The sequence below is a fragment of the Vanellus vanellus genome (assembly GCF_965231255.1).
Source record: "Vanellus vanellus genome assembly, chromosome: 17".
NCBI classification, from domain to species: Eukaryota; Metazoa; Chordata; class Aves; order Charadriiformes; family Charadriidae; genus Vanellus; species Vanellus vanellus.
The window spans coordinates 15,386,498-15,414,151 of NC_138922.1; the positions used below are offsets into that span (position 1 = coordinate 15,386,498).

General features: G+C 42.2%; 1 protein-coding gene across 1 annotated transcript in view; it reads right to left on the bottom strand.

The window, feature by feature from the left end:
• The window catches only part of CCDC57 (coiled-coil domain containing 57), a gene marked incomplete at both ends in the record, with an annotated part of 49,734 nt that extends 22,080 nt beyond the window's left edge, over positions 1–27,654 (bottom strand). Inside the window, 8 exons of the mRNA XM_082492325.1 lie at positions 3,797–3,931; positions 4,796–4,958; positions 6,623–6,823; positions 8,231–8,373; positions 11,545–11,647; positions 14,792–15,214; positions 26,757–27,076; positions 27,427–27,654. Coding sequence (XP_082348451.1) covers positions 3,797–3,931; positions 4,796–4,958; positions 6,623–6,823; positions 8,231–8,373; positions 11,545–11,647; positions 14,792–15,214; positions 26,757–27,076; positions 27,427–27,654 — 1,716 coding nt within the window. The remainder of the gene's footprint in view (positions 1–3,796; positions 3,932–4,795; positions 4,959–6,622; positions 6,824–8,230; positions 8,374–11,544; positions 11,648–14,791; positions 15,215–26,756; positions 27,077–27,426) is intronic.

Below are 27,654 nucleotides of genomic sequence, written 5' to 3' on the forward strand. Positions count from 1 at the left end.
TAAGCACTTAAATGCTAAAATAAGTAGCAATGTCTTCCTTTTGCACGTTAGTTACAGATAAGCTAAGAGCAAACAATGTAAAAGGAATATTTGTCAGATAACGATGGAAGCTCTGCCTTCAGAAAGGCCTTGAAGACTGACTTTTGGAATTATTCTTGGTGGAAGTATGAATTGATGAGCAAATGTCATTCTTACAGGCTTCCAGAACTGAAGAGGCTGACAAAACCCAAGTTGCCAAAGCCGCTTTAACTACTGTAAAAAACCTAATTTATATTAGGGAAATATGAGCAGTGTGCTTATAGAGTAATACATCCCAATATCATTCTATTTCTTAAATTTTTGAAGAGTGCTTTCTTCATGGGCTGCACACATTTTTAAAGATTATCTTAGAGATTTAGTTTGGAAAGCTAGTCCTGTGTGAATGAAGTGATGGCCTAATCAGGAGAAGAATGTGAACATTCCAGATCACAGACTTTAAGAACTGATTTACTCTGTTTCACCAAAGGTTGCTAGCTCCAGAATCCAACCCTTGACAATAGTCAGCAACATATGTTTAGGAAAATCCTAGGAAAAAGAACAAATACGGAAATGCTTCCTCTCATGTGCCTCCTCAATTTCCAAATTTGCAACTTTGGGGGAGGGTAGAAAAAGGAAAACCAGATGCCACAAAAAAAACCCAAACACACAGACATTGACTGGAAAACACATTTCCTGGTCACTTGAAATACCAGTGCAAACTTCAGGAAAAAATTCTAGTAGGACCAATGGGATATAAGGACCAGGATATCAGGGTCCTGACATTATTTACTTCTGCTGTTTCTTCATTCAAAGTGTGAGTGTGACTGCAAACACTTTAAAAGCCATATTAGACTGATGGCAGCGTATTATAACTGTGGTTTCATCCAAACAGAGAATGCAGAATTTAGATTCCACACCTGCAAAAACCTCTCTAGTTGATGGAAACATTTGTCATCAGCCATTTAAGAAATGCTGATACTATTTGGTACAGGAGTATAAGAAAGCACTGCAATTGTGGAAAATACACTCCTGCAGTCATTAAGTGAGTCTTAATTTGCAGACTGCCCAGACCAGATGTTTTTGAAAAGACTGTCTAACGTGCTTCGAATATTTGTATTGAATGCTACTAATTTATGTTTCTGAGCCTCAAAAAAATGTTTATTTGTATTGAACCCTAACCTTAAATTGTTGCAAAGCTGCAGTTCTGCCTCTTGAGAGGGAAGGGCAATCCATGAGGCCCTGCACATAGGACACATGTCAAAATACTTCAGTCTCAACATTTGTGCTTATCATCTTTTCTTATCTGTGCACTTGCACGGTATTATTAGCATGCTCGAGTTAGGCAGACATGACCTAAGTCAGACTCAAAATCAGTTACAAGCAAGATTTTCCAGGCTGGTGCGTTTCACAACTCTGTTACTTAATTAAAGGCCAAGAATGACACTGCAGTATTTCTAGCACCCTCATGGGGTCTCAGGCCAATCTGAAGAAAGGACCTCCATGCTGAAGATACTGTACTAGGGTGTATTTAAACTTTAATCTTTCTTGCCTCAGTCCTCTGAACTAGAAGCTAGCCAACATACTATTCCTTCTTTAAGAAGACTCATTGACACAAACGTTATCAATTTTAAACTTTTAATCAATTCTCCACCCTTTGTTTACAACTAATTTTGTACAGAAAAATTATGAGAAAAGCTTCTAGCTCAGACTAATAGATAACTTTTTTTGTTTATTTGTTTTTTAAACAATGGTCTGCCACATAAATCAGAGACAAAAATGGTTTTCCTGAAATGGATATTGCTTATCCTACAGGCCAAAAATGCAAACCAGAGACAGAGTAGATTAACAACAGAAAGAAAAGTGTGACAACGAAAAAGTCTTGCCAACAACAGTAACAGTCAGTTACAGTGGAAGACAATAGCCAATGTGAACAGTAAAAGAAGAATCCCACCCTAGCCCTGATTCTCTTGGTATTTGAATGATCAATTTGCAAAACAGTCCAGGATGAAATGAAATTAGAAAAGCAACTTGCTCCATAGTAAGTTTTTGCTACCAGTCTACTTTTGTCTAATTTATTATAAAAATCGTTTTCAGGAAGTTTCGTTCTGAATACAACACTTTCTGCATTCAGAAACCATTAGGCTTGGTTAACGCTGCTTCTTCTTATCAGAGCGCTCTAGTAATACACTCTTAACTGCTCACCGTTGAGCATCTGTAGCTGCCCAGTAGGGTGCACTGCAGCACACTCTTTACTTTCATTCTTTTACAAAAGACAATTTTCTACTCACAATGCATTATCCTTCAAACCAGCATTACATTAGCAATTTTGAATGGCTTTTTAAAAATATATGTGTTTTAATAAGTAGCAATGCAGCAAAAACTAGTTTGTAATAATAAAATAAAAGACATTATTTTAAACAGCTGGCAAATTACTATGTTGAAGCATTGCCCTAAAATTTTAACTTTGCAACTTTAAAATCTACCCTGAACTGCAACTAACACAGAGCCTCAGGAACATTCCAGAAATTATTTCTTCCCATTATGATGTTCCATAGTGGTACGGTGCATTGTCCTGTTTTGGAGCAACTGTCTACATCCAGCTTGCTCCTTCACAGAATCACAGAATGATAGGGGTTGGAAGGGACCTCTGGAGATCATCGAGTCCAACCCCCCCTGCCAGAGCAGGGTCACCTACAGCAGTTGCACAGGACGGCATCCAGGTGGGTTTAGAATGTCTCCAGAGTTGGAGACTCCACCACCACTCTGGGCAGCCTGTGCTGGTGCTCTGCCACCCTCAAAGTAAAGAAGTCCCTCCTCATGTTAAGATGGAACTTCCTGTGTTCAAGCATGTGCCCGTTACCGCTTGTCCTGTCACTGGGCACCACTGAAAAAAGACTGTTCCCATCCCTCTGGCACCCTCCCTCTAAGTATTTATAAGTATTGATAAGATCCCGCCTCAGTCTTCTCTTCTCTAGACGAAAAAGACCCAAGTCCCTCAGCCTTTCCTCATAAAAAAGATGTTCCAATCCCCTAATCACCTTTGTAGCCCTTTGCTGGACCCTCTCCAACAGTTCCCTGTCCTTCTTGACCTGGGGAGCCCAGAACTGGACAAAGTATTCCAGATGTGGCCTCACCACGGCAGAGTAGAGGGGGAGGATGACCTCCCTTGACCTGCTGGCCACGCTCTTCTTGATGCACCCCAGGATGCCATTAGCCTTCTTGGCCACAAGGGCATGTTGTTGGCTCATGGGCATCCTGTTGTCCACCAGGACTCCCAGGCCCCTTTCCACAGAGCTGCTCTCCAGCAGGTGAGCCCCCAACCTGTACTGGTGCATGTGGTTATTCCTCCCCAGGTGCAGGACCCTACGCTTCTCTTTGTTGAATTTCATTAGGTTCCTCATTGCCCAACTCTCCAGCCTGTCCAGGTCACACTGTATGGCAGCAGAGCCTTTCGGTGTGTCAGCCACCCCTCCTGGTTTTGTGTCATCAGCAAACTTGCTGATGGTACACTCTATCCCTTCATCCAGGTCACTGATGAATATATTGAACAGGACTGGACCCAATACTGCTGCTTTTGCCAGTGAGTAACAGTTCAGAGCTGTAATGAAGCCTGTGACACCTAATCTATGTGTATTCCAGGCTAGACATGTCTATATTTTGAATTAAACATATGAAACAGATTAACTGCTTACAAGAAGTCCAGTGGAAACAAGCCCCATAAAGTTGTCGTCATCTCAGAATGAATTCATCCAAGTCAAGACATTGAGTTTTGTCTAACCTGTTTCTCCCCTTTAGGTAAAATACTGTGACTAAATGATGCTTGCATTGTCTGTTCTCTCTCAACAGTTAAAGCATGAAGAACAGCCTTTACTTTGTGCAACCTGCAGTCTGTTTTCTGTAGATCAGCTTCAACCTCAGAGGGAGGGAAGGGAGAGAAAGCAGAGGACATCAGTATCTTCAGGATAAGGGTGTAAAGATCAAAAAAAGAAAAGAAAAAGAAAACAAGAAAATCAAATAAAAAGATATTTCAAATCACAGGGCAGGGACTTGAAGCATTTGGCTCTGTCAAAAACTGCTTTCACAGAAAAATAATTTGATTTCATTGTCTCGTCTTCTGTATATGAAATGGATAACGCTGATTCATCTCTTGTATGTATTCCTACACTACAGCTATTAATGCCTATGAATCATTTTGGGAAGGCAATGGTAAAACAAAACACCAGAGAAAATGCATGCATTCTAAACTTCATAAATGAGTGTTTCTTCTGTACCAATGAGTTTACTAAGCAACTGGTCACTGAAAATTATTAGCCCATTGTGCAATATCCTCTAAACAAAAAACATATATTTCATTTTTCAGAAACAGAAGCCTGTACACTTCACAAAATAGGGCTTTTTTTTTTTTTTTCTCCATACAAAAATACTCTGAGTTTTCCAGGACTAATATTGTTCCCTCAACAGAATTCAAGCTGTACTCTGATCTGAAACTCTTTTTCACCTGGGGCTGCTCTAAGACGGATCTTTCTTTTTCTGCTACGATGCCAAGAGCAAAGCAGTGGCATCTCTCACACTGACTTGACTTCATTATAAGGGAGAAAAAGCCGCTATTAGAGATTGTCCATGAAACTGATAAACTGCTGTGCACAATACAGAATCACCATTTTACAGATTTTTGAAAGACGACTGTTTCTCCCCTGAGAAACACCATGATGGGAAAAACTCTGTACCTCTCTATGCAACAGATGGTTCCTAAAGAGTGTTAATTTGAAATTATCACCTGCTCTCTGCCTGAAGACAGGCTTTGTGTCAGATCCTGTGATTTCTGATACCAATTACTTTCAGAATTCTCACAGAGCTGCTGCCAGTCCAGTTCTGCTTGCATTTTACTCTTTTCCAGAATCCATTCTCGCTCAGCTGCAGCAGACAGTTGTTGCTCATACCTATGATGCACAGAGCAAAGCTGTTGATTTCAGCAGAAAAAATACCGAGGAAGTTTTGCGTTTGTTTTCTGTGGTTGTTTTGTTTTTTCCAATCTCAGCCTTGTTTGACAAATTAGTTATTTTATTCTGCTCCACTCTAAGTATTTTACTGGACAAAAGCATTTTAATTGCTTAGAGCAGTTTCCTAGGGTCCATCTGTATGGGTATTTAGAATCAGCTTTGGAGGTCACCTCAGCTCAAGCAGCATAAACTGCTCTTCAATGCTGATATTGCCAAGAGCAGTATCATCCACAGCATGTTTCCCATTCGTTAATAATGGAAACGAGACACAAAATAGCTAGAAATTAAAGTTATTGGATTGTCAGGGTAAAATTCCTAAGCTCAAAGGCTGCTGCATATATATACCTTGAAAACACACTGTGGAAAGAGAAGAGACAGGAGGTGCACAAAATGAGACAAACCTCATTCAGAATTTAAGGGCTTTCAAGACAGGTTCAGTTGTCATATTGCTCAGCTTTTAAAACACAAAGCTCTAAAGACTTCAGGACACTCTTAAGATTGGTTGTAAATGTCACTTTAGACAAAGTCTTAGTCGTCTTTACCACATTCTGCATCTTTCCAGAATTTGGCCAACTGTGCCCTCAACTTCTCTTCCTGTTCCTGCATCAATTGAATTTTGAATTCTTTAGAGGCAGACTCATTAGAAATTTAAATCAGATGAGAATCTTGGCCTGTTTTTAGCACTACAATTTCTTCTTGAAAAAGAATAATTACCCCCCTCCCATGTTAATATATACTTGCTTAAGACAATTAACAAAACACGTAATGCAATCTTGGATACAAAACTGTTAAATGACTTTTTTTATTAATTAGGAGCTCAGAGGGACTTTTTCATGGGAAATTATTTTATTCCAGTGTATTGTTCCTTCTCTAAATTCCCAGATACTTTCTTTTTCATGTGATCTCATTTTCTTTTTAAACCTTGAGGAGATATTTCTTGATTATGTCAATCATAAAACTAATGTTTATATGCATATATAGAAATTTTGCTACAAATTTTGTTGCAATAATATACATATAACAGCCCAGGTTGGGAAGATCATCTGGTCCAACCTTTCATTAGAAAGGCAGCCTAGATGAGATTATCTAGTACCCTGTCCAATTGCGTCTTGAAAACCTCTAGAGATGTCCCTGGGGCAGTCATTCCTGTGACTGATTGTTCTCAATGTAAAAAAAAAAAAAAAAAATTATTTTTTACACTGAGATGAAACCTTTCCCAGTGCAACTTGTACCCATGACCCCTTGCCTTCTCCATGTGGCTCCTTGTGAAAAGAGAGCCTCCATCCTCTTTGTAGCCAGCCTTTATGTACAGTTAATGAGGTCCCCCCAAGCCTCCTCCAGGGAGAAAAGACCCAACTCCTGTCTTCCTTCAAAGGGCAGGATCTCCAGCCCTCTGATCATCTTTGTGGCCCTCTCCAGTCCATCCATGTCTTTTTTCAACTGTGGGGACCAGAACTGGACACAGTTCTCCAGGTGTGGTGTCTGTTTAACCATGAATTACTGTAAGCTTTTCACATAAATAAGTTGGGCACGAAACCAGTAAGTAGGATGTTCTAAGTTTCTTCCATCTTAGCTTATGAAACAAAATAAATCAAGTCACTCACTTTCTAATAAGAGCATCTTTCTCTCTTAAACAAGCACTATGAAGCCATTCTTTTCTGCATAGCTCAATTTCCAGACTGTTATGTCTCATCTGCAGCTCTCTAATTTGCTGCTTCAACTTTTTAAATTGTTTGACTTGGGCTTCTTTCACTGAAGCTGGCATTGCATCCTTTTCCTTGGCAGCACGAGATAGTTCTTCATGCCTACAAGATGTAGAGACACAGAATAAAATGAGGTTTCAAGCAACACAAGCATGTTGTTTTTTTAGTACTCTTGATTTACTTACCAATTTGGTTAGAGTAAACTCTAAGAATCATTGTTGGAAGCAGTGGAAACAGAAATCAATATCCATTTCTCAGAGGAACAGGTTGCGGGGAGGTCTTTTGCGGTTGTTTTTTCAAACTAAGAATGCCACTAATTAGTTGGAGTTCGGACCAGAGCTGAATCTTTCTTATACCACTGCAGAAAGTTTAACTCCGATTATCACAGAAGTTTAAGTCTGTGATTAGCACGAAGAACAACAGTATTTCACTTAATTATGGGATCGGGGTAATCCTAAAAATTGTTTGTTTTTCTTTTTTTTTGAAACACAGAGAAGCTGTTTTAACAGGTAAACTACTCCATTTAACACACTCTTTTACCATACTGAAAATATTCTTCACAGTAATTGAACAACTGAAGGACAGCTATGATCAGGGGCCCCAAATAAGAGACTGTAGGAATCCATGGAGCAAAAATACTTCCTTGAATATTCAGTTTACACTTACAGATTAATTTCCTGAGCGTGCAATCACAAAAAATAGGGACCAGGTTTAAAATAAGACAGGAGTTGTTAGAAGACAAGACCACCAAATAGAGCCTACTGAAAACCGAAATTGAACAGTCAATAAAAAAGGAGGCATGCAAGTAACAGTTGTTTCATGTTCTTACCCTGTGAAATTGACCTGCATTTTCAAAACACACACAAATTCTTGGATATAAAGGATTAAAGCAAATCAGAAGGAACAGAAATTGAACTATGAGTAAATCTTATTTCTTAAGTTTGAACTGGCAATGAGTAAAACAAAAGATAAAAACCCCAATAATACTCTGGTTTGAACAAGTTTTTTTCTGTCCCTATATTCACAATCTGTCTGTAGCTGCTTGAGAAAGTATCAAGTTGTGACTGAACACAACTGGACTTACTGGATTCAAATCAAGTGGGTGAAATATGACCAAAATTAGCCACATACTCTAGAAGCGGGATGAACAAAGTTTTTCATTAAATCTACTTCTTGGAAGAGGTACTCCTTTTTGCAGTAAAGGCAGAAGGTACCATTGAACCATTAGAACTTCTAAGATAAAATTTCGTTTTTAAAGTGAGACAGGTTACATCCAGAAAGAATTTAGCAAAATTAACCTGAATCCATGCGACATAGCAAATATTTCGTATGAATGGTGACCGCTTTCTGTTGTAACAATACATATTACTAGATCAATTAATTCACAAACACCATCCCAACCTGTTGCTAAAGTAAGAGTACGTGAAGAAGAGTAAGTTGGAAGTGTTGTGGAGTTGTAGAGTCTGTGAAAAGCAGTTTATTTCAATCATAATCAAAATTGTACAATACCAAGCATCTCTCACAGCAACAAAATCATTGAACTGGTTTCCTTTTTCCAGTCTCAAATCAAACATTTCTGCTGTCTGCAGTGATTCTGCCATTTGTGTTCCAGTCTCTTTGAGGGCCTCCAGTTCTCTGTTCAGCAGCTTCACCTTAAAAAGGGGGAGAATAATACTTAAGAATTCTAATGAGAGCCTGATGTAACCTAATATTTTTAAGAGGTCCAGAGCCCTTATACAGTTGAAGTGTTCACATCAGCTCGAGAAACAAACAAAATAGCATAGGAAATTGTGAGGTGGGTTTTTTTTTGGGGGTAGTTCTTTTGTTTGATTGTTTTTTTAATTTGTAGTAACATTTTGCATAGTGTAAGCATTAGAACAACAAAACACTTTAAAACACCTTCCCCATAACCTATAATCTCTGTTATTATTTAGATTTCTACTCCCATATTTCTGCTAAATATCCATTTTATATCCTCTTCCTACACCTATTACCTACATTACCATTAATCCCGCATACTACCTCTTCCTAACTCTGCCTAAAGTTCCTTTTACAGTTTTTTATTCTTTGACTTCTTGGCTTCCCCTGCAGCTGGCCTCACTAATACCTGGGGGAAATGACTGCCGATGACCGCTCCTTCCCTTGCTTAACACTTCCACCATCAATTCAGGTGCAAATAGTAGATAGATAGATATAAATACATAACTCAATATAGACAATATGTTTTGTAAAGAAAGAAACAGATATAATAGCATCTAGCACATGAGGTCTACTGAGACCTGTTACATTCAGATGCAGCTGCAAGCAGTATTAGAAACTGAAACCGTACTAGAAATATCTAATCAAGCAGTCAAGTCTGAAAATTGCAAGACTAAAGGTTTCTTCTGAAGTACTATCATAGTTCTACTGCATATCACAGAGTAAGCAATATGTGCAAATTTACATTTAATAAGCATACATGCAGCTGCAGTTTCTTTGTTCACACTGAGTCAACAGCAGTTGGTCACGCAATCTTTATAGTCAAGACTGCAATAAGACAAATGTGGGTCTAGGTCCATTACTACAGCAGTGTCTTTTAAAGAAGGCCCAAGACAAGGCAAGAAAACAAAACCAGAAACTAAACTCCAATTGTGTCAACATTCAAGATGCAGAAATCCACAGATACCGCTAATAGCCAGGCAACCTTTTGCTACCCTAATAAGCCATTGGCAAAGTAAAGTTTGTAGGCAGATGTAATGTATTAGACAAAAAAAAAAATATTAAAAAAAAAAAAATCAACACAGCTGGAAAAAGCTGCCAATTGTTTAGGTATACAAGCCCTCTTTCTGAAAGCTTGTCTGCTATTCCCAATGCTATCAGCTGGTTTAATCATAGAATGGTTTGGGTTGTTAGGGACCTTAAAGATCATCTAGTCCCACCCCTGCCCTGGGCAGGGACACCTCCCACCAGCCCAGGTTGCTCCCAGCCCCTTCCAACCTGGCCTTGAACACCTCCAGGGATGGGGCAGCCACAGCTTCTCGGGGCAACCTGCGCCAGTGCCTCGCCACCCTCACAGTAAAGAATTGCTTCCTAATACCTAGTCTAAATCTCCCCTCTTTCAGTGTACAACCATTTCCCCTTGTCCTATGGCTCCTCTCCCTGATCAAGAGTCCCTCCCCAGCTTTCCTGTAGCCCCTTTAGGGCCTGGAAGGGGCTCTAAGGTCTGCCCGGAGCCTTCTCTTCTCCAGGCTGAACAACCCCAACTCTTTCAGCCTGTCCTCCCAGCAGAGGGCCTCCAGCTCTCAAAGCATCTCCGGGGCCTCCTCGACCTGTCCTCTGGGCGGGTCCATGTCCTTCTGATGTTGGGGACTCCAGAACTGGAGGCAGTACCACAGGGAGGGTCTCATGAGAGCAGAGTAGAAGGGCAGAATCCCCTCCCTCACCCCGCTGGCCACTCTGCTGGGCATGCAGCCTGCAACGTGGTTGGCTTTATGGGCTGCCAGCGCACATTGTTGGCTCATGGCCAGCCTTTCACCCACCAGTACACCCAAGTCCTTCTTCTCAATCCACCATTCAGGTGCTCAGACTGACAAAGTATTAAAAAAAGTGTTTATGAGATACTACTTTCAGGAGTTCAATTGATAAATCATGATTGAAACTTGAAAACAAGAGGATGAGGTCAGAAGGAATTTTGCCCAATTGATGCAATATCACATGTTAGGTTAAGGGGAATGACTGCAAAGACACCCAACGGCAAGCATGTAAGATGTGTCATAAACAATGTAGATACCACACTGGAGAAGAAAAAAAAAAGTTAAGAGAAATAGTGTGTATTAGATGGTGTTCCCTTACACTTGCAGAACAGTAGTTAATCAGCTTTATCATTACAGTTTAACCACACAATGCACAAAGATAACTTCGAAATCAAGCCAGTTATCAAGTATTGTTCAAGTGAGAATTGCTCATGCTCCTTTGGGTAGGTTCATGCACTGCCTTTGGGGAGCCCACGGGTAAAAGATTCCTGGATGAAGACGGGTTATTTTAGCTGAACTACTATATTAAGGGCAGCAAGATTTGGATTGGCAGGTGTTGGGTGCAAGACGTAATTACCTAACAATCTCTTTCATCCCTTCCATTTATATTATATATTGGTTTGGTTGACAGGCCAAAAATTAACCATTCTAGATCTACTGATTAAACATATTCATATGTAAATAATTAAAGGTAATTTTAATATTAAATAACTTTTTATACAAAACCAAAGAAGGTAGGTTTTGTTCTTTAAAGTTTGTAATATACAGAGAGGTGACATAATGCCCCCCCTAAAGTATCATGGTTGAAGGTGAAATTTCACTGTTAGTAAGATTATACTTTTATGATGAAATTATAGCATTATAAGAGGCAGAAGGGGAAAAAAAAAAAAAAAAAAAGGCTTGCAATTAGGAGTATGATAAACAATGTACATTTACCCATCTTGCCTAAGGCTGCTTCTGCTTTTGAGATGCTGACCTTTCCTGCAGTTTCAAGGTTAACAAATTTAGCAGCGTGCTGTCTACATAAAATAATCTTACACAATCTCAGATTACTGAACAGGTTCTTAACAGTTCCTTACAAGGGGTAGCTGCCAGACAAGCAGAGCAACAGCTACTACACAAGTCGTGCATAATTTTCTAAATTGTCATTACAAATCTCATCAATTTAAGCAAAAAAGGCAAAAAATAAAAGCTTATAAAACTATGGCAATGTTAAACCAAAACATTTGAATAAAAAAAAAAAAAAAAGAGAAAAAAGGATTGCTAGATTGCACCGCAGCCACACAACACTGTTTCTCCATGTTCTTATACCTGCTTCTGATAAGCAAGCTCTCCTTCCAATTCTTGTCTTTTTCTCTCCATGTGATGTTTCAGGTTCACATACTCCTCGTGCTGATGATCTATGTGACCGTTCCTAGAGCCATAAACAAAAATAAACCAAATTTACATTAAAGAGCATCTCTGGTGACCTAATGAGGCATACATGTGTAACTGAAGAAAGAGTCACCATAAAATTTCTTCTCATAACTCAGTTGAAACCAATTATAAAAGTATATGCCACTTCTCAAAACTATACTTCAAAGGTTAGTGGCATATGAAATATCGAGGATCTGCTGAAAAGTAGTGCAAGACTTCCACTTAAGTACAACAGAGTTCCTCTTCCACCCAAAAATTTGTTACATAAGAAGAAATTGCAAAACAAAGGCTGTCCAGCATAACTCCGAGCTTTTAGATACATTTAAAAATAGAAGCAGCTCTATATCTTTTCCTCTCTTCACCCCCAGTATTTTTATTTGCTATCAACAAAAAATTTTCTCTGAGATACAGTGGAAGAATACCAGTAATGCCAGCATTTCCAACAAATTTGAAGAGCTGATATTGCTACCACGACCAGTAAGCTCTCTAATGATACACTGAACTTTTTCAAGCTTGGGATTCATCTCTGCAAGACTCAACAGGCTTGATGCTGCCCATTACATGGCCAAACAGATTTGGATTGATATCGTGCAGTTCTGCAATCTTCTGATTACTTTCAACTCTATATTACAGTCACTTTCTGTAGCTGAATGCCCATTTCATTTGGTTAGATAAGATTGATCACATAATAACTACATAGACAGAACTGCAAGCTAGAACTGGATATTTACAAACAGCTAAATGCATATTCGTTTTCATATTCTGCTAGATTTTGCTTTTGAATTTACACTTCACCTGAATTAATCCGAATCCTATAGCCAACACATGCATATAAGAAGTGTTGTCTCAATGTAGTCTAGACAGGCACTTTAACACCTCCCCTGTTCATCCCACAACTCTCCAGGGCAAGGTAGATCAGAAGAGTAATTGCTGTACTGCTCAGTGATCAGTATCCAGCTCAGCCTGATAAAGAGGCAATGCTAGGTGTGAAAGACTCAAACTCCTCCTTCCATTCCCAAGATATGCTCCATACGAAATTCCTGAAATGGCTTTAAATGAATTTGCATATGCTCCAGAACTACAGTAACACCAGTCAGTTAGTGACTTCTGAGGAATTCCAGATCCACATCCAGATCACTTCTAATAATTAAAATAAGTTATTTAAATCTTATCCAGCCACCTCTACATTATAAATGCAGTTTGAACCAGAACACTTTACAGCAGTTACAATGTTAACTAGAGAATAAACCCAAAGATGCTGTTATATCTGAAGATAGTAGTTATATTAAACAAGAAAGATGTGCAGACAGATCTCAAGAAATAAGTGTTTATTCCCCCCCATCCTGCAAAGTTTAGAAGTCTATACAGAATAATAAAAATTACTAAGAATAGCCAAACTAAACAAGTGCATTGATTTAGCTATTGTCATCTCTAATTAGTTGTATTAGTCATAAATCTTGGTCCTGTGACTTGATATGCCCAGACTTCTTTCCTTCACAGAGGCCTATCAGAGAAGGTGGGACAAAATGTATTTAAGAGTGCACAAACCCAACTCACAATATAGCACAACAACTGCACAATATAGCAACTAATGTCTCGTAACCTTAGATAATATTATTGACAACGGCTGATACCATTATCATGTGTCTCCTCACATACACAGAAGACAAGTACATCTTGATACAGGAGACATATCAAAATACTTTCAGATTCATCTTATTTCCCAGAGGTATTTCAGTGCCCAAAGATAAAGCATTTCCTTCTGACAAATCCTTTTCTGTTCCCCACACTATGTTTCCATTATAGTCATAGCATCTCCACCCAGTCGTATCATCTTCCCAGCATACACGCCTGTAAATTATATAGGGGCATGCTGTATATTTAAGAGCATCCTCACTTAATGCTCTCCTTTCTTTAACACATTGCCAGAAATAAGACAAGTCACTATGGAAGCCAAGATGTAGGAAGCGTAAAGATAGCCCAAGTCACTTCTGTTAGTCCTCACTCTGTTCACATTCTAGGTGTTCCTGTTAGTATAGCTAATTGTATCTCCATGCTCAAAGTGCTCTCTACTCTATGAATGATGTGTCTTTGAGAAATCAGATTCCTCTTTTCCTGCATACTATTCTAAGGAAGTCACATAGAATCATAGAATCAGTGAGGTTGGAAGGGACCTTTAAGATCATCAAGTCCAACTATTAACCTACCCTGATAAAAACACCACCACTTCTAAACCATGTCCCTAAGCACCTCATCTACTCTTTTCTTAAACACCTCCAGGGATGGTGAATCCACCACCTCTCTGGGCAGCTTATTCCAATGTTTAATAACCCTTTCAGTGAAAAAATGCTTCCTAATATCCAATCTAAACCTGCCCTAACATAACTTGAACCAGTTTCTTCTTGTCCTATCACTTGTCACCAGGGAGAAGAGGTCAGCTCCCATCTCTCTAAAACCTCCTTTCAGGTAGTTGTAGAGGGTGATAAGGTCTCCCCTCAGCCTCCTCTTCTCCAGGCTAAACAACCCCAGATCCCTCAGTCGTTCCTCATAAGGTTTGTCCTCCAGACCCTTCACCAGCTTTGTAGCCCTTCTCTGGACACGCTCCAACACCTCAATGTCCTTCTTGTAGTGAGGGACCCAAAACTGAACACAGTACTCGAGGTGAGGCCTCACCAGTGCCAAGTACAGGGGGATGATTACTTCCCTAGTCCGGCTCACCACACTATTCCTGATGCAGGCCAGGATGGTGTTGGCCTTCTTGGCTGCCTGGGCACACTGCTGGCTCATGTTCAGCCGGCTGTCCACCAACACCCCCAGGTCCTTTTCTGCCAGGCAGCTTTCGAGCCACTCCGCCCCCAGTCTGTAGCGCTGCATGGGGTTGTTGTGACCCAAGTGCAGGACCCGACACTTGGCCTTGTTGAACCTCATACCATTGGCCTCAGCCCATCTGTCCAGATCCCTCTGCAGAGCCAATCTACCCTCAAGCAGATCAACACGCCCCCCCTAGTTTAGTGTCGTCTGCGAACTTACTGAGGGTGCATTCGATCCCCTCATCCAGACCATTGATAAAGATATTAAAGAGAACGGGCCCCAGCACCGATCCCGGGGGGACACCACTCGTGACTGGACACCAACATCTCACCTGCAAAACTGTTCCAGCTCTAATTTATGTTCTTCAATGTGTTGTCGATAGTGATAATGAAGTTCGTGTCTTTTTCTTCTCTCCTTGACAAGCATTTGCTCCACTTTACCCAGTTGTACTCTAAGATCACTAATCTCCACCTGTTTAGCATTTTCAGATGTTTTCAGATGAGTGACTGTGACATCATAGTGTTCTAACTCTTTATCTCTCTCTTCTAAAATTCTAAGGTTATAGACAAAATCTTCTTTTAATTTGTTAAATTTTTCACACATGTCTTGGAGTTGCTTTTTGACATCTTGCAGCGTTTTCTTTTGACATGGGAACTGGCAAGTATGTAGCTCTTTCCCTTCTTTTTCTTTCCACTGAAGGAGATCATTTAGTTCTTTCTCCATTTGTAGCACTACTGTAAATCTGAAACAGGAGCTGGCAGAAGACAGTTAAGACTGATAACTAATACAAATCAAGTATCTTGTCACTCCCAATGTATTGCATAGTTGATAATTAATTACCAGTGAATTTTCAAACCCTCAGCATAAAAAATTTCTTCCTTATATCCAGTCTAAAGCTACCCACTTTCAGTTTCAAAGCATTACCCCCTGTCCTATCGCAACAGGCCCTGCTAAAAAGATCGTGCCCATCTTTCATAAGCCCCCTTCTTCCTATAAGTCTCCTCCTCCTGCAATTACTCACAGGGCTACAAAGCTACTGTTCTATTCACAGTTAAATCCACCTTGAAGTTACTTTTCAGAAAGGCCAACAGCTATGAGCAAATGGCTGTATTTCAGTAACATATTAACTGTGTCTTTAACACTAAAAAGTAAATAAACAATATAGAAGTTGTGCTAAAACCCTTTACCTGCTTCACTTCTATCTCTTCCTATTGTTTATTCTCCATATTTGCCTCATATCTGATTAGAAACTCTATAGAAGAAAAAACATTATTTCTCAGCACCACAGTTGCTTTAAAAAAAAAAAAAAAAAGAAAAAGAAAAAATATGGTAATTTCTGCTCGGATCTCTCCAGAGATTTCCCCAAGTCAATACAGCTTCTCTCACAGTATTATTCTGTGTCAGTGGTTACAGATAATCCCATCTGGATAAGCACAGGGATGCAGAGAACAAAATCAGACAAGCATGTCTTTCAAATAGTGGCTCTTTAATCTCTTTAAATGAAAGAGATTTCCAAATCAGCAAACGTAATGCAACATAGAGATGCTAAAGGATGCCACAATTTAAACAAAATATTTCTTCACAAACAAACTAGACAACTCTAACTCTCCAGGATCAAAGAATGAGTCTCTGATCTTTGGACATGACAAGTATAAAAATAATTCAAGCTTGCTCTTCTCAGGTACCCTGAGTAACAAACACTGCTAGAGGAAACAATGATCTGGTGGTCTTTCAATCCTGCTGGCCTAGATTTCACATTTATCCCTAAGGCAATTAAAATACATTATGTTTTCTCTTCATATTCTGCTTCTTGTTGGCAATTTTCAAATGCTGTTACCATGTAGAAAAGAGTGTAAGTAGTATCTTCTTCATTTGGGTAAGTAGAAATACATATTTTTTGTAAAAGTCACTGTCGTGGATATTCCTGGACAGTACTGTCTCCCTGCCTATAATATACAATGCTAAGAAAGAATTGGTTTTTTCTATATCTTCCTTTCAGCTACTGTCGCTCCAAATGCATTTGATGACTACTACAGTTAAGATTAACTAAATCCAACTTCCTCCCCCCCATCATAAATACATTAAAGATAAAAAATTAAGGCATCAAAATACTTTTTGAGTGCCTTTTAAAAAACTGACGTATGCTTCATTAGCTAAAATTAGCAATATATTATTAGACAAGACCTTTGTGTAAGGAATCAAAAACAAGAGCACAGCTGCAGCCTATTACTTTCTTGAAATCATCAAACTGAAGTCACAATTTTTCTTGGAAGAGGTGGTTAAGAAAAATGATACTACCTTTACAATCTCTCTCAACAAGTATCTTAAAATTAAAAGGCATCACACAGTTTCCTATAAAAACAACCTTCCTCCCTATCTCCGTATATCTCACTTAAATTAATGGTAAATCACTGGTAAATTGAAAGTTGTATTCTGATGTGTTTGGGTTACATATAACATAGGAATCATTCATATTATTCATATTAATGAATGAACCTTCCTGTAATTTTAAGATATTGCTTTCCGTCACAGACAGCTGTATTTCTTGGAAATGCAATTTAATAGGGGAGAAGGGGACATTTTGCCTTTGATAGCAGCAGTATTTATAATTGCAAGTGAGTTTCAATAAGGACCATAATGGAAACAACAGAGTAATTTTAAATATAAATTGTGCCAATTGCCTGGATGTCTTACAGTCAAAAGAAGAATAGTAAACCTATATACAATGACATTAAAAGATGACTTAGAAAACAGCATACATATAAGTAAGAGACAACATCTTACAACAAGCACAGCTTACCCGTACAATCTAAACAGCAAAGATACCCGTTACAATCCAACCACTTACTTCAAGCATATCCAGAAAGAGGTGATTGATAGGTGCTGCTATTCCCCCACATGAGGGCCTAATGGGACTCATATCAGCCTCTTTACCAAAGGAAAGTAATGGCTTGGCTGTAAGTCACACACAATTGAATGTGGTTGGCACATATGATTCAGTGGAGACTTCGCAACTGTTGCTTACTAAAGTGCTACTTCAACAACAAGAACTTAGATGCCATGTTTCAGCTACTCACTTTTCAACCAAATAAGAACAAGGTTGATACTGAAGAACATTTCAGAGTGACACTTGAGAACCTTCAGACTTCCATACAACCTCTATTTGTCAACAAGATGTAAAGCTTTACAATTTTGTTCAAAGTAAAGAAGCTGTACTTGCTTCTCTCTTCTTTATCATTTCCTTATTGTACCAAAAATAAGATGTGCATAACAGAGCAGCAGAGCTAATAAGCCAGGATTAAACACAGAATTACTTATCTTCCTTTCAAAACTACAGAAAAGAGGATGAGAAAAAAAGGCCACACACCCAGTATTAGTTAATTATCTCTAGCCACAACTGTTTGCCTTGATGAAGCAGTAACAGACAGAACCAAGATCACCTGAGTATTAGCACTGATATTTCACTATGTGCTGTGAGACAAGCAACCAGCATACGCCACAGCTACATTGCTAAGTAGTTGTGCCACAGCATTCTTGCAAAAAAAGAAAAAGGACAGGAAACCCACTGTTCCAAGACGAAAAATAATGATGACAATCAGTGATACAAGTTAGCATCACTTGTGCGCTGTCTCTTTCTTTACTGCTAGTAGCTGGTTTGCTATTTACAAGTAAGGTTAGACATATAAAACAGTAAATAGACATCACGCATTACACAATCTGATCAGAACAGATAAAATTTAGCAGAAGCTGGGGTATAGGATAAGAACCAATAACATACCAGAGAAACCCAGGATGTCAGGTACTGAGCAGGGAGACACCTCTGGCAAAGCACGGGGTGGGCTAAGCCAGGGGGCACCTGATAGCAGGCTGTGCCATTATGCAGGACCAACAGAAGAGCAGGGGGCACGAGGGCCTGCATAAGTAGCAGACAAGGCAGGGTGGGAAGAAACATTTAGCCCCTGGGACTGAGAAATGGGTGCATATTCTAGAGCATCCAGGAACGTAGGCAGAGGGCAACACACGGTGAGGAGCACTGACACTGAGTCCCCAGAGGAAATACCCTCAGGGGTGACAGGGACAGCCACGAGGATGGAGGATGGAAAGGCTACTGGCAACCCGGGTTCAAGTACTCTACAGGACTGGAGGGTTGTACACCTTCAGGGCAGAGAGGGAGAGAAAGACATAGTGGAGTGGTAGCAAAAGAAAACGGTACCGGGGAACAGGCAGCAGGCAGACCCCAGGAGGAGGGGCGGTAAGTCCCGAGGAGGGCCCAGAGGCTCTGATGCTCTGAAGCAGAAGAGCAGACGGACTGCCGAGGTCGAGTGCCCTAGAGGAAGGCAGCAGAGAGGAGCACGCGGTAGCAGAAGGTAACGCCTGGGGCCGACAGGCAGCACACCAAGAGCAAGCAGTGGCAGGGAGGGTGCAGGAAGACAGCGGATCCCCACGGGCAAAAGGGCGCCCGGCTGCCGCGTCGGGCGCGCTGAAGGACAAACTGCGGCTCAGCGGGCCTCTGTGCCTCCCGACGGCGCCTACGGAGCAGCCCGACTCCTTCCGCTCCCGGTGCGGGCCGTGGCCGCCTCCATGGGAACCGCGGCCCGCCCTTAGCCCTGGGCGGGCGGCGAGCGCCGCTGGCGCCCAATCAGCGCTCCGCCGGCCCCCACGGCCCCCCCTCCTGCTCCGCCAACCTGCGTCTCTCGGTTCCCCCCGCAGCGTTCGCTTCCAGGCACCCGGTATCATGTTCGTCTCCGCGTACTTTCCCCGTTTCATGCTGGCCGTTAGCGCACGGCAGCCCCTCCTCCACAGAGTGTGCGCGTGTGCACGCGCCTTCGCGGCCCCGGTCTCTTTTAACAACAACCCCTTCTCCCAAAGCACAGCAAACGCTTGTTTTGTACTCTCATTTCCTTGTTCACTTGTCTTCCTATGCATTTTGTTTACCAGAGTGTTGAGCGTTAAACCATTTCTCCCTAGCACAGATCAGGAGGGAGAGTCTTGGCCCGTTTCAAGTACAGCTGTTAGGAATGGGAGCAAATAGGAACAAACTTCCCATTCTCTCCTAACTGCCACTGCATCGCGTGAAAAACTTTAAAAAGCTTGTAAAACAAGCTCAGGCCAACTGCAACATGAGGTCATGCTGCACAGATAAATATGTTCTGCTACTAAGGCATTTAATTATTAAAAAACTTACCTACCAACTAAACCAGCCGACACTGCCTACGTGAGACTGAGGAAGACATAATACAGGAACTCGCCAGAAGGCACGATTTTCCCTTCGTCACTCTGGATGACTTGCTTGTCTGGAAGTCATGAGGCAAACTTCCTGTAATGCTCTCTCACTTTTTCGTGTTTCTAGGTTACATAAACAGCTTTGCCAGATGAGAGACCTTTCAGAAACCGGAATGTTGCGTAAATTATATCTGAAGTACATTTATTTAAAGAAAATAGAATATTGTCAGTAGTTCTTAAATATCTTTCCTTAGGTCATCATAAGAGAACTGCATTTCCTAACCCCATGTCACCTAAAGAAAAGAGGGGTTTATTTCCATCAGTAACTATTATTGAAAATTAAATCAGAACTAACAATTTGACTTTTGAAATAAATCAGGTTTCATTTAGCTACATGAAGTGTATCTACATATAATTTCACAATACTACCATTACTAAAGGGATTTTGCTCATTTGTTTATATGAATCATCTCTGGTTTAAAATACAACAGTGAAGTCTGGCCTCAAACAATTTTCCAAATCTGAGAACACAAAAATTATAGCGCAAGTCCCAGTTTAATTTATACTCTGCAGTGGACCTCTGAAAGCATTAATCAGAATCAATACATAGCAGGCAAATGTATAAATCCATATACCATGCTGACTGGTGGCATACTCCTTTTTCTTATGTCTTACCCCAGAGTTGCGTAACCTATCAACCACATTATCTTTTGCAACTCTTCCTCACCGCCCCTTTTCAAATTAGCTGTCATCTTCTCCAAAGTACCTTCAGACAGTCCCTAGTCACGTAGTTATAAATGCATGTCAGTTCCCCAAATGAGTAACTGATGGCTTCTAGTGATTCAATAGTTCCTGAAATGGGTAAATTTTAATCTTAACGGTGAGTCAAAAAAGATTACAGTCTACACAACATTAATTTTGGGATCAATGTAGAACCCTGTATACACCTAAAATAAATGCAGAAAATGTCCTGGTTTCATAGATGGGAATGAAAGGAAACGTTTTTTCCCTTTTAGCAAAAATGAACAGGAACTCAGAAGAGAGAGACAGATTTTCTGTCCTTATCAAACACTAGTGAGTTCAGTAAGATTTAGGCTAAAGGTAGAATTCAGCCACCTTTAGAGCCACCTTCAGAGTCTGAATACAAGTCTTTGGCCCCATCAGCGTACTGTGAAATAGCAACACGAGCAGCTTCACAATGAAAGAAAGAATATGGGCCCACTCTCTGAAAATGCTGCATTTTAGAGAGGAAAAGCAGGGTATATCCTGGCTACAGATATGCTATGAGGCTCAAAAGAACTTTTAAGTTTCCAGTCCAAAGGCTATGTCCAACTCGTCATGGCCTGACTCCATAACAGGACAAGACTCAGGATTACACAAACTGTTTATCCTTCCACTCTCATTCCTGTTTCTATGGAAAAGTAGTTCCAAGATACAGGCCACACGAGAGCCATAGCACACTCTAAAGATGCTTACCTGGATAATCAGAAGAACAGATTTAGAAGAAACATCATGCAGGGACTCAGTAAGTGAATACGGACATAGTCTACCTTGATAAAACATAAAAATTAAAGTGTGATTCAGAAAACTCTTTCTTTCAAGTGCAGCTTTCCTTCAAATGAATAAATTTATTTCCACAGAACCCTGAGGAATGTATTTGATATACAGGATACAAACAATAAATACAAAAAATTCAGAACTAACATTTTAAAGATGATCTTCTAAATCAAAGTGGCCTGCTTTATAGCTTGTAAAGGACTCCACAGGAATTTTCGATCCCCTCTTAAATTTGGGTGCTGTTACTTAGGACCTAAATGACACATTTAAATTCCAGTTTCATCCAGGCTAACAGAATTTGATTTCCATGTCTCTCTTTTCCACATCTACCCGTATAACTACTGTGGGTTCAAATTTTTGAAGACTATATACATCTTTGAAGGTACAGTTCATGTTCCTCAACTGCATCTGGAGAGCCATATAAAAAGACCTTATTTTCGTACTTGCTTTAGAAACAAACTAAACATTACTGAAACCTCAACTCTGAATATTACTGGCCTTTCTGCAATAAATATCTTACAAGGGCTCTTTGTACAACATGATCTGCTACGTTTACCTTTTGAATCAAAGGCGGAGGTGTATGCATTGCACAGTGCTCAGTTAACCATGTACGCAACCATTTGACACGTTCACTGTTACTGTTAACATTCTTAAAAATACTGCAGTGAAAATCTGTAATTAACAGACTCCATTCAAGTCCAAATAAGAAAACATACTCTTAAAAACAGAATATCTATAAAAGCTTAACAAGAATAAATGTTTACAGGCACTTTTAAGGTAATATTTGGGACTCACCTACAAACTGCATGAACAGCAAGGAGTACAGCTGGAATTTGCAACAGGAAGCAACAACCACCCAAAACTGTTACGATACACAGAAGCATTTCCCCAGTTCAGGAGGTGCTAAGGAAGACATTTGCCACCAGAAGCCACAGCAATGAAGCTTTGTCCTAATGTCAGCCACCCTCTTCCTATTTATACTCGGTAATAACAATATTCCTGTCACTTCTGCCTTATTGAAAGCCTGATAAAAGCCTGGTAAAAATTTCCAGCATTCTCTGACCATCTTTACTGATGTGAATGGTAAACAGTTATTGGATTTACTACATCACTGGTTTTAATGGAAACAATCTAGGAATCCCATGAAGCTCAACAGAGGAAAATGTGAAGTCCTGTGCCTGGCGAGGAATAACCACATGCACCTGCACAGCCTGGGAGCCAGACAGCTGGAATGCTGAGGGTCATGCTGGACAACAAACTGACCATGAGCCAGCAATGTGCCCTTCTATGCTGTACGCAGAATATCATTAGCCTTACTTGCTGTAAAGGTGCAAAATAAAAAAATAAGAGAGAGAAATTAAATATGTAAATAAAGAACACACCAGGATCCATATTATTTGGAAACTAGTAAGGAATTATGGAGCGAAGGATTTTTTAGTGGAGGGTTGGTGGAATCTAGAGTCTATTAAGTATAAACCAATGACACTATCCTATTAAGAATCCCCTCGAGCAAAAAATTAAACTGACACTTTCACAGTCTGCTGTGGACAAAGAATTTGCCTATTTAATGATTCCTTGTGAGTTCAATAAGACTGAGAATATCTGTAATAAGTGGCATACTTATAGATCACAGAATCACAGAATCACAGAATTTTCAGAGTTGGAAGGGACCTCTAGAGATCATCTAGTCCAACTCCCCTGCTAAAGCAGGATTGCCCGGAGCACATTACTCAGGACAGCATCCAGGCGGGTCTTGAAAATCTCCAGGGAAGAGGACTCCACAACCTCCCTGGGCAGACTGTTCCAGTGCTCTGTCACCCTCACCGTAAAGAAGTTTTTCCGTCTATTTGAACGGAACTTCCTGTGTACTAACTTGTGCCCATTACCCCTCGTCCTGTCACTGGGAACCATTGAAAAGAGCCTGGCTCCATCCTCTTTCAACCCACCCTTTAGATACTTGTACGCCATAATAAGGTCTCCCCTCAGCCTTCTCTTCTCCAGGCTAAAGAGTCTCAGCTCTCTCAGCCTTTCCTCATAAGGCAGATGCTCCAAGCCCTTAATCATCTTAGTTGCCCTTTGCTGGACTCGCTCCAGCAGTTCCCTGTCCCTCTTGAACTGGGGAGCCCAAAACTGGACACAGTATTCCAGTTGTGGCCTCACCAGTGCAGAGTAGAGGGGGAGAATGACCTCCCTCGACCTACTGGCCACACTCTTCCCTATGCAGCCCAGGATTCCATTGGCCTTTTTGGCAACAAGGGCACATTGCTGGGCCATGGATAATTTAGTCTACCACAACCCCCAGATCCTTCTCCTCCGAGCTACTTCCCAGCAGGTCCGCCCCTAACCTATACTGATGCCTAGCATTCTTCCTCCCCAGGTGCAGGACCTTGCACTTGCTTTTGTTGAACCTCATTAGCTTCTTCTCTGCCCAGCTCTCCAGCCTGTCCAGGTCACGCTGGATGGCAGCACGGCCCTCTGGGGTGTCAGCCACCCCACCCAGTTTGGTATCATCAGCAAACTTGCTGAGGATACACTCTGTCCCCTCATCCAGGGCATTAATGAATAAAAATTCAAAAATTGGACCGAGTATTGACCACTGGGGGACACCACTGGTTACAGGCCTCCAACTAGACTCTGTGCCGCTGATCACAACCCTCTGAGTTCTGTCCCGCAGCCAACTCTCAATCCACCTCACTGTCGCCTCATCTAGCCCATACTTCCTCAGCTTCCTAATGAGGATGTCATGGGAGACAGTGTCAAAAGCCTTGCTAAAGTCAAGGTAGATGACATCCACGACTCTCCCCTCATCCAGCCAACCAGTTATAACATCATAGAAAGCTATCAGATTGGTCAAGCATGATTTACCCTTGGTAAATCCATGTTGACCACTTCCAATAACTTCCTGTTCCTCAACATGTTTGGAGATGAACAATACAAAGATGAAGATCTTTTTGTAAATTTAGTTAGAACTGTAAAGAAGATTTTTTCAAAGCTCTTTTTGTGGTTAGAGGCCTTAAGTCACTGTGAGTTCTCTTTGCTGCACTTTAATACTCCCTCTACCCATAAGTGTACTGCAGCATATTTAATGCTTAAACACATGCAACATAACTCCACCTAACAGATAGGGGATTTGTGCCTTCCTCTCAGTTACAAGTGTTTACGAGGTTATCCAGATTCTGTGCAGGCTTCTGCAAACACAGCAACTCTGTGTGCTGATGTTGAGGGGTCTCATTTACCCTGGACGTCATCCTCTATGAACACATCTCTTTCAGAAAATGCACTCTTCCAAAACAATGGGAGCCATCAGCTACAAAAGTGAGACCACAGACGACCAATCAGTTTTCTCAACAGCTGGTCTATGCCTATGGATGTCCATTTCTGAAAAACAGACCAACTGCAGCGACACTCTTCTGCTTCCAGGAAAAAAACACTGACCTCTTAAATGGTGTCTGTGTTCGACAACCAAACGAACACAGAGCACGTGTTGCACTCTGCTGACCAGGCTGCAGAGAGATGGAGGCTTTGGTAGGGGCAATATTGACAGATGTGAAGGACACACCAGTCCTTTGTTTTGTCTTTTTAACATGTTAGGTTAACACCTCTTTCCTTCTCCAGCCTCTTATATCATTTCAGTAGCTATATATGATACTGATGGTTTAGGTGTTTTGCCAATTTCACTGTCACTGTTATTCCTCTCCATTCCTAGGTGCCTCTGTCCTTCCTGAAAATATCATCACAAAGTACATACCTCTAAGATTTGCATTAAAAATTCCACTGGTGGCTATACATTTCTATGATGTAGTGATTCAAGTAAAGTGGAACAACAAAGCATAAGATTTTGCAGGATGGAACTGTCCTCCTTGAGAAATTACCATCAGTGGGTGGAGTCATGACAAATAAAACTGCCTACCTCTCAAAAACTGTAGGAGTTTTTCAAGTCCTTTGGGACTGGCAATGGAGGTCATACTTCGTTTTTCCCAGAGAACCCAGACTACCTGTAAAGACATGTAAAAATGTCTTCAGCTGCTAGACTCCACCAATTTTGCTGAGCCTCAGCCACTGCACTGCTTGGTTCAGAAGTGCCACAAGGATCAGTGGTTTTTGCTCTTCTGCAATTACCTTCATTTAGCCTGTAAGCGAATGGCCTAAATTTAGGTAATGGTCAAAAACTGTCAAAAACTGTTTTTACTGATCTTTAAGATTAGCAATGTATGTCTCGGTGTATGCTGTCTACTCAAAACAAACCACCCAGCCTTGCTCATCTTTGCACATTACTGCAACGAATCCCTAAGCAAGTACAAATGGGTACTACAGCAAAACTGTATCAAAAGCCAAAGCAAACATAATGTGCAGGGAAAAGAAAAAACTTCTATGGAGTCGAAACAATTTCAGATGCTCCTTCTGTATTACCCAATTTCAGAGAGTCACTTCTAAAGTATTGGAAGCTACTAATCTGTGCAACGCCATAGCTCTCACAAGACAATTCTGTATCCTACCTATCCTCTTCTACTTAGAACCCTACCCCAGTCTATCTCCACACAGCGGGGAGGAATCATAGAATCGTTTAGGTTGGAAAAGACCTTTTAAATACCGCCAGGGATGGTGACTCTGCCATTTCCCTGGGCAGCCTGTTCCAATGCTTGACAACCCTTTTGGTGAAGAATTTTTTCCTAATATCCACCCTAAACCTCCCCTAGCGCAACTTGAGGCTGTCTCCTCTTGTCCTATCGCCTGTTACTTGTGAGAAGAGACCGTCCCCGCCTCGCTACACCCTCTTTTCAGGGAGCTGTAGAGAGCGAGAAGGTCTCCCCTCAGCCTCCTTTTCTCCAGGCTGAACACCCCCAGTTCCCTCAGCTGCTCCTCACAAGACTTGTGCTCCAAACCCCCGACCAGCTCCATTGCTCTTCTCTAGACACATTCCAGCACCTCAATGTCTTTCTTGTCATGAGGGGCCCAAAACTGAACACAGCACTCGAGGTGCGGCCTCACCACTGCCGAGTGCAGAGGGGCGATCACTGCCCCGTACACCAGATTGTGTGCTGTAAGCACCCCAAGGAGCAGAACACCCACTCCTCAATTTCCCAAGCCCTAAGCAGCCTAAGGAGGGCTTATTTCTGTACTGCACTTTGGAAGCGCATCACAACTTGTGTGGATGCTAAATAATAGCAATATCAACAAACAGTTTTATAATTCAACATTTGTAGAATAGCAGTAGAGCCACAGCAGATCAGTGCAGAAAGGTCACTTCACCCATATGTCAAAGGAGAGAAATCTCAAGCAGGCATATTTGCAGGCAGTGCTCCCTTGGTAAAGGATGAGGAGGGAAGCCTGTAAATTATCTGCAGAATGTACAGTTATCACAGTCAAAATGCCGAAGAAGAAGAAAGCAAAAAAAAAAAAAGACAAACAACCAAACAAGGAGGCTCATAAAAGACTTTCTTACGCGAGGAGGCAACGAAGAAACTGTGATCCCTCCCTGGAAAACAGAAACGGCAGCCGAGAACAAGTCTCACTACCGAAGCCAATGCTGAAGCTCGTCGCTGCGGCCCCGCCGGCGACCCTCGCAGCCGCGCCGCCCCCGCCGCCGCCTCGCGCGCCGTCCCGAGGAGCCCACGCGGCTCCGCGCCGCCGCAGCCGGGCCGCACGCGGCTGGGCTGCCCCTGAGCGGACCAACCTGTAGCGGCGGGAAGGAGTCACGTGGCGGCGCTAGGACCCGGGCGCCCCCGCTTTGGCGTGGGAGGGGCGAGAGCGGCCGCCGACCTGCCGCGGCGAAGCGCTCCGCGGCCGGCGGGGCGCAGACGGGCTGGGGCGGCGGTCCGGCGCGAGCATCCTCACGCTGAGGCGTCGGACGTGACTCAGGTACTGTGGTGGGGCCGTCGTGCGTGGTGCTGCGGAGTGCTTGGCTAGCGCACGGAGGCGAACGCCATGGGGAGCGTGGGGGAGTCCGGAGCCGGGTGGGGCCGAGGGCGCATCTCTGCGTGGGGCTGCCCGGGCTGGCGGACGCGCTCGAGCGCGGCCAAAGGTTTGGGCGATCGCGGTGGGGCTTTATCCCTCTCCCAGAGGCTGCGCAGGGCGCCGGTGGGGCAGTGGGCACGGCGCGGGCTGTCCTCGACCCCCGGGCGCCGCCTCACGTGGGACGGCGGCCCCCCCCCCCCCCCGTCCTCCGTCTGCGTTTCCCCCACGCACAGGGCCGGGCGGGCGCATTTCTTTCTCGGGACCCCCGCGCTGCGGTGCGGGTCTCCTAGCGTCCCCGCCTGATAGCGCTGTCCGGGCGCTGAGCGGTGCTGTCGGCCGAGTCCCGCTCCGGCTGCGAGCGCTGCCCCCAGCTTCCCCCTTCGGCGGTCGGGTCACGCCGAGGCGCGCGGCGCCGCCGCCCCAGCGCGCGAGCGGTGCCACGCCGGTGGTTCCCGCCAT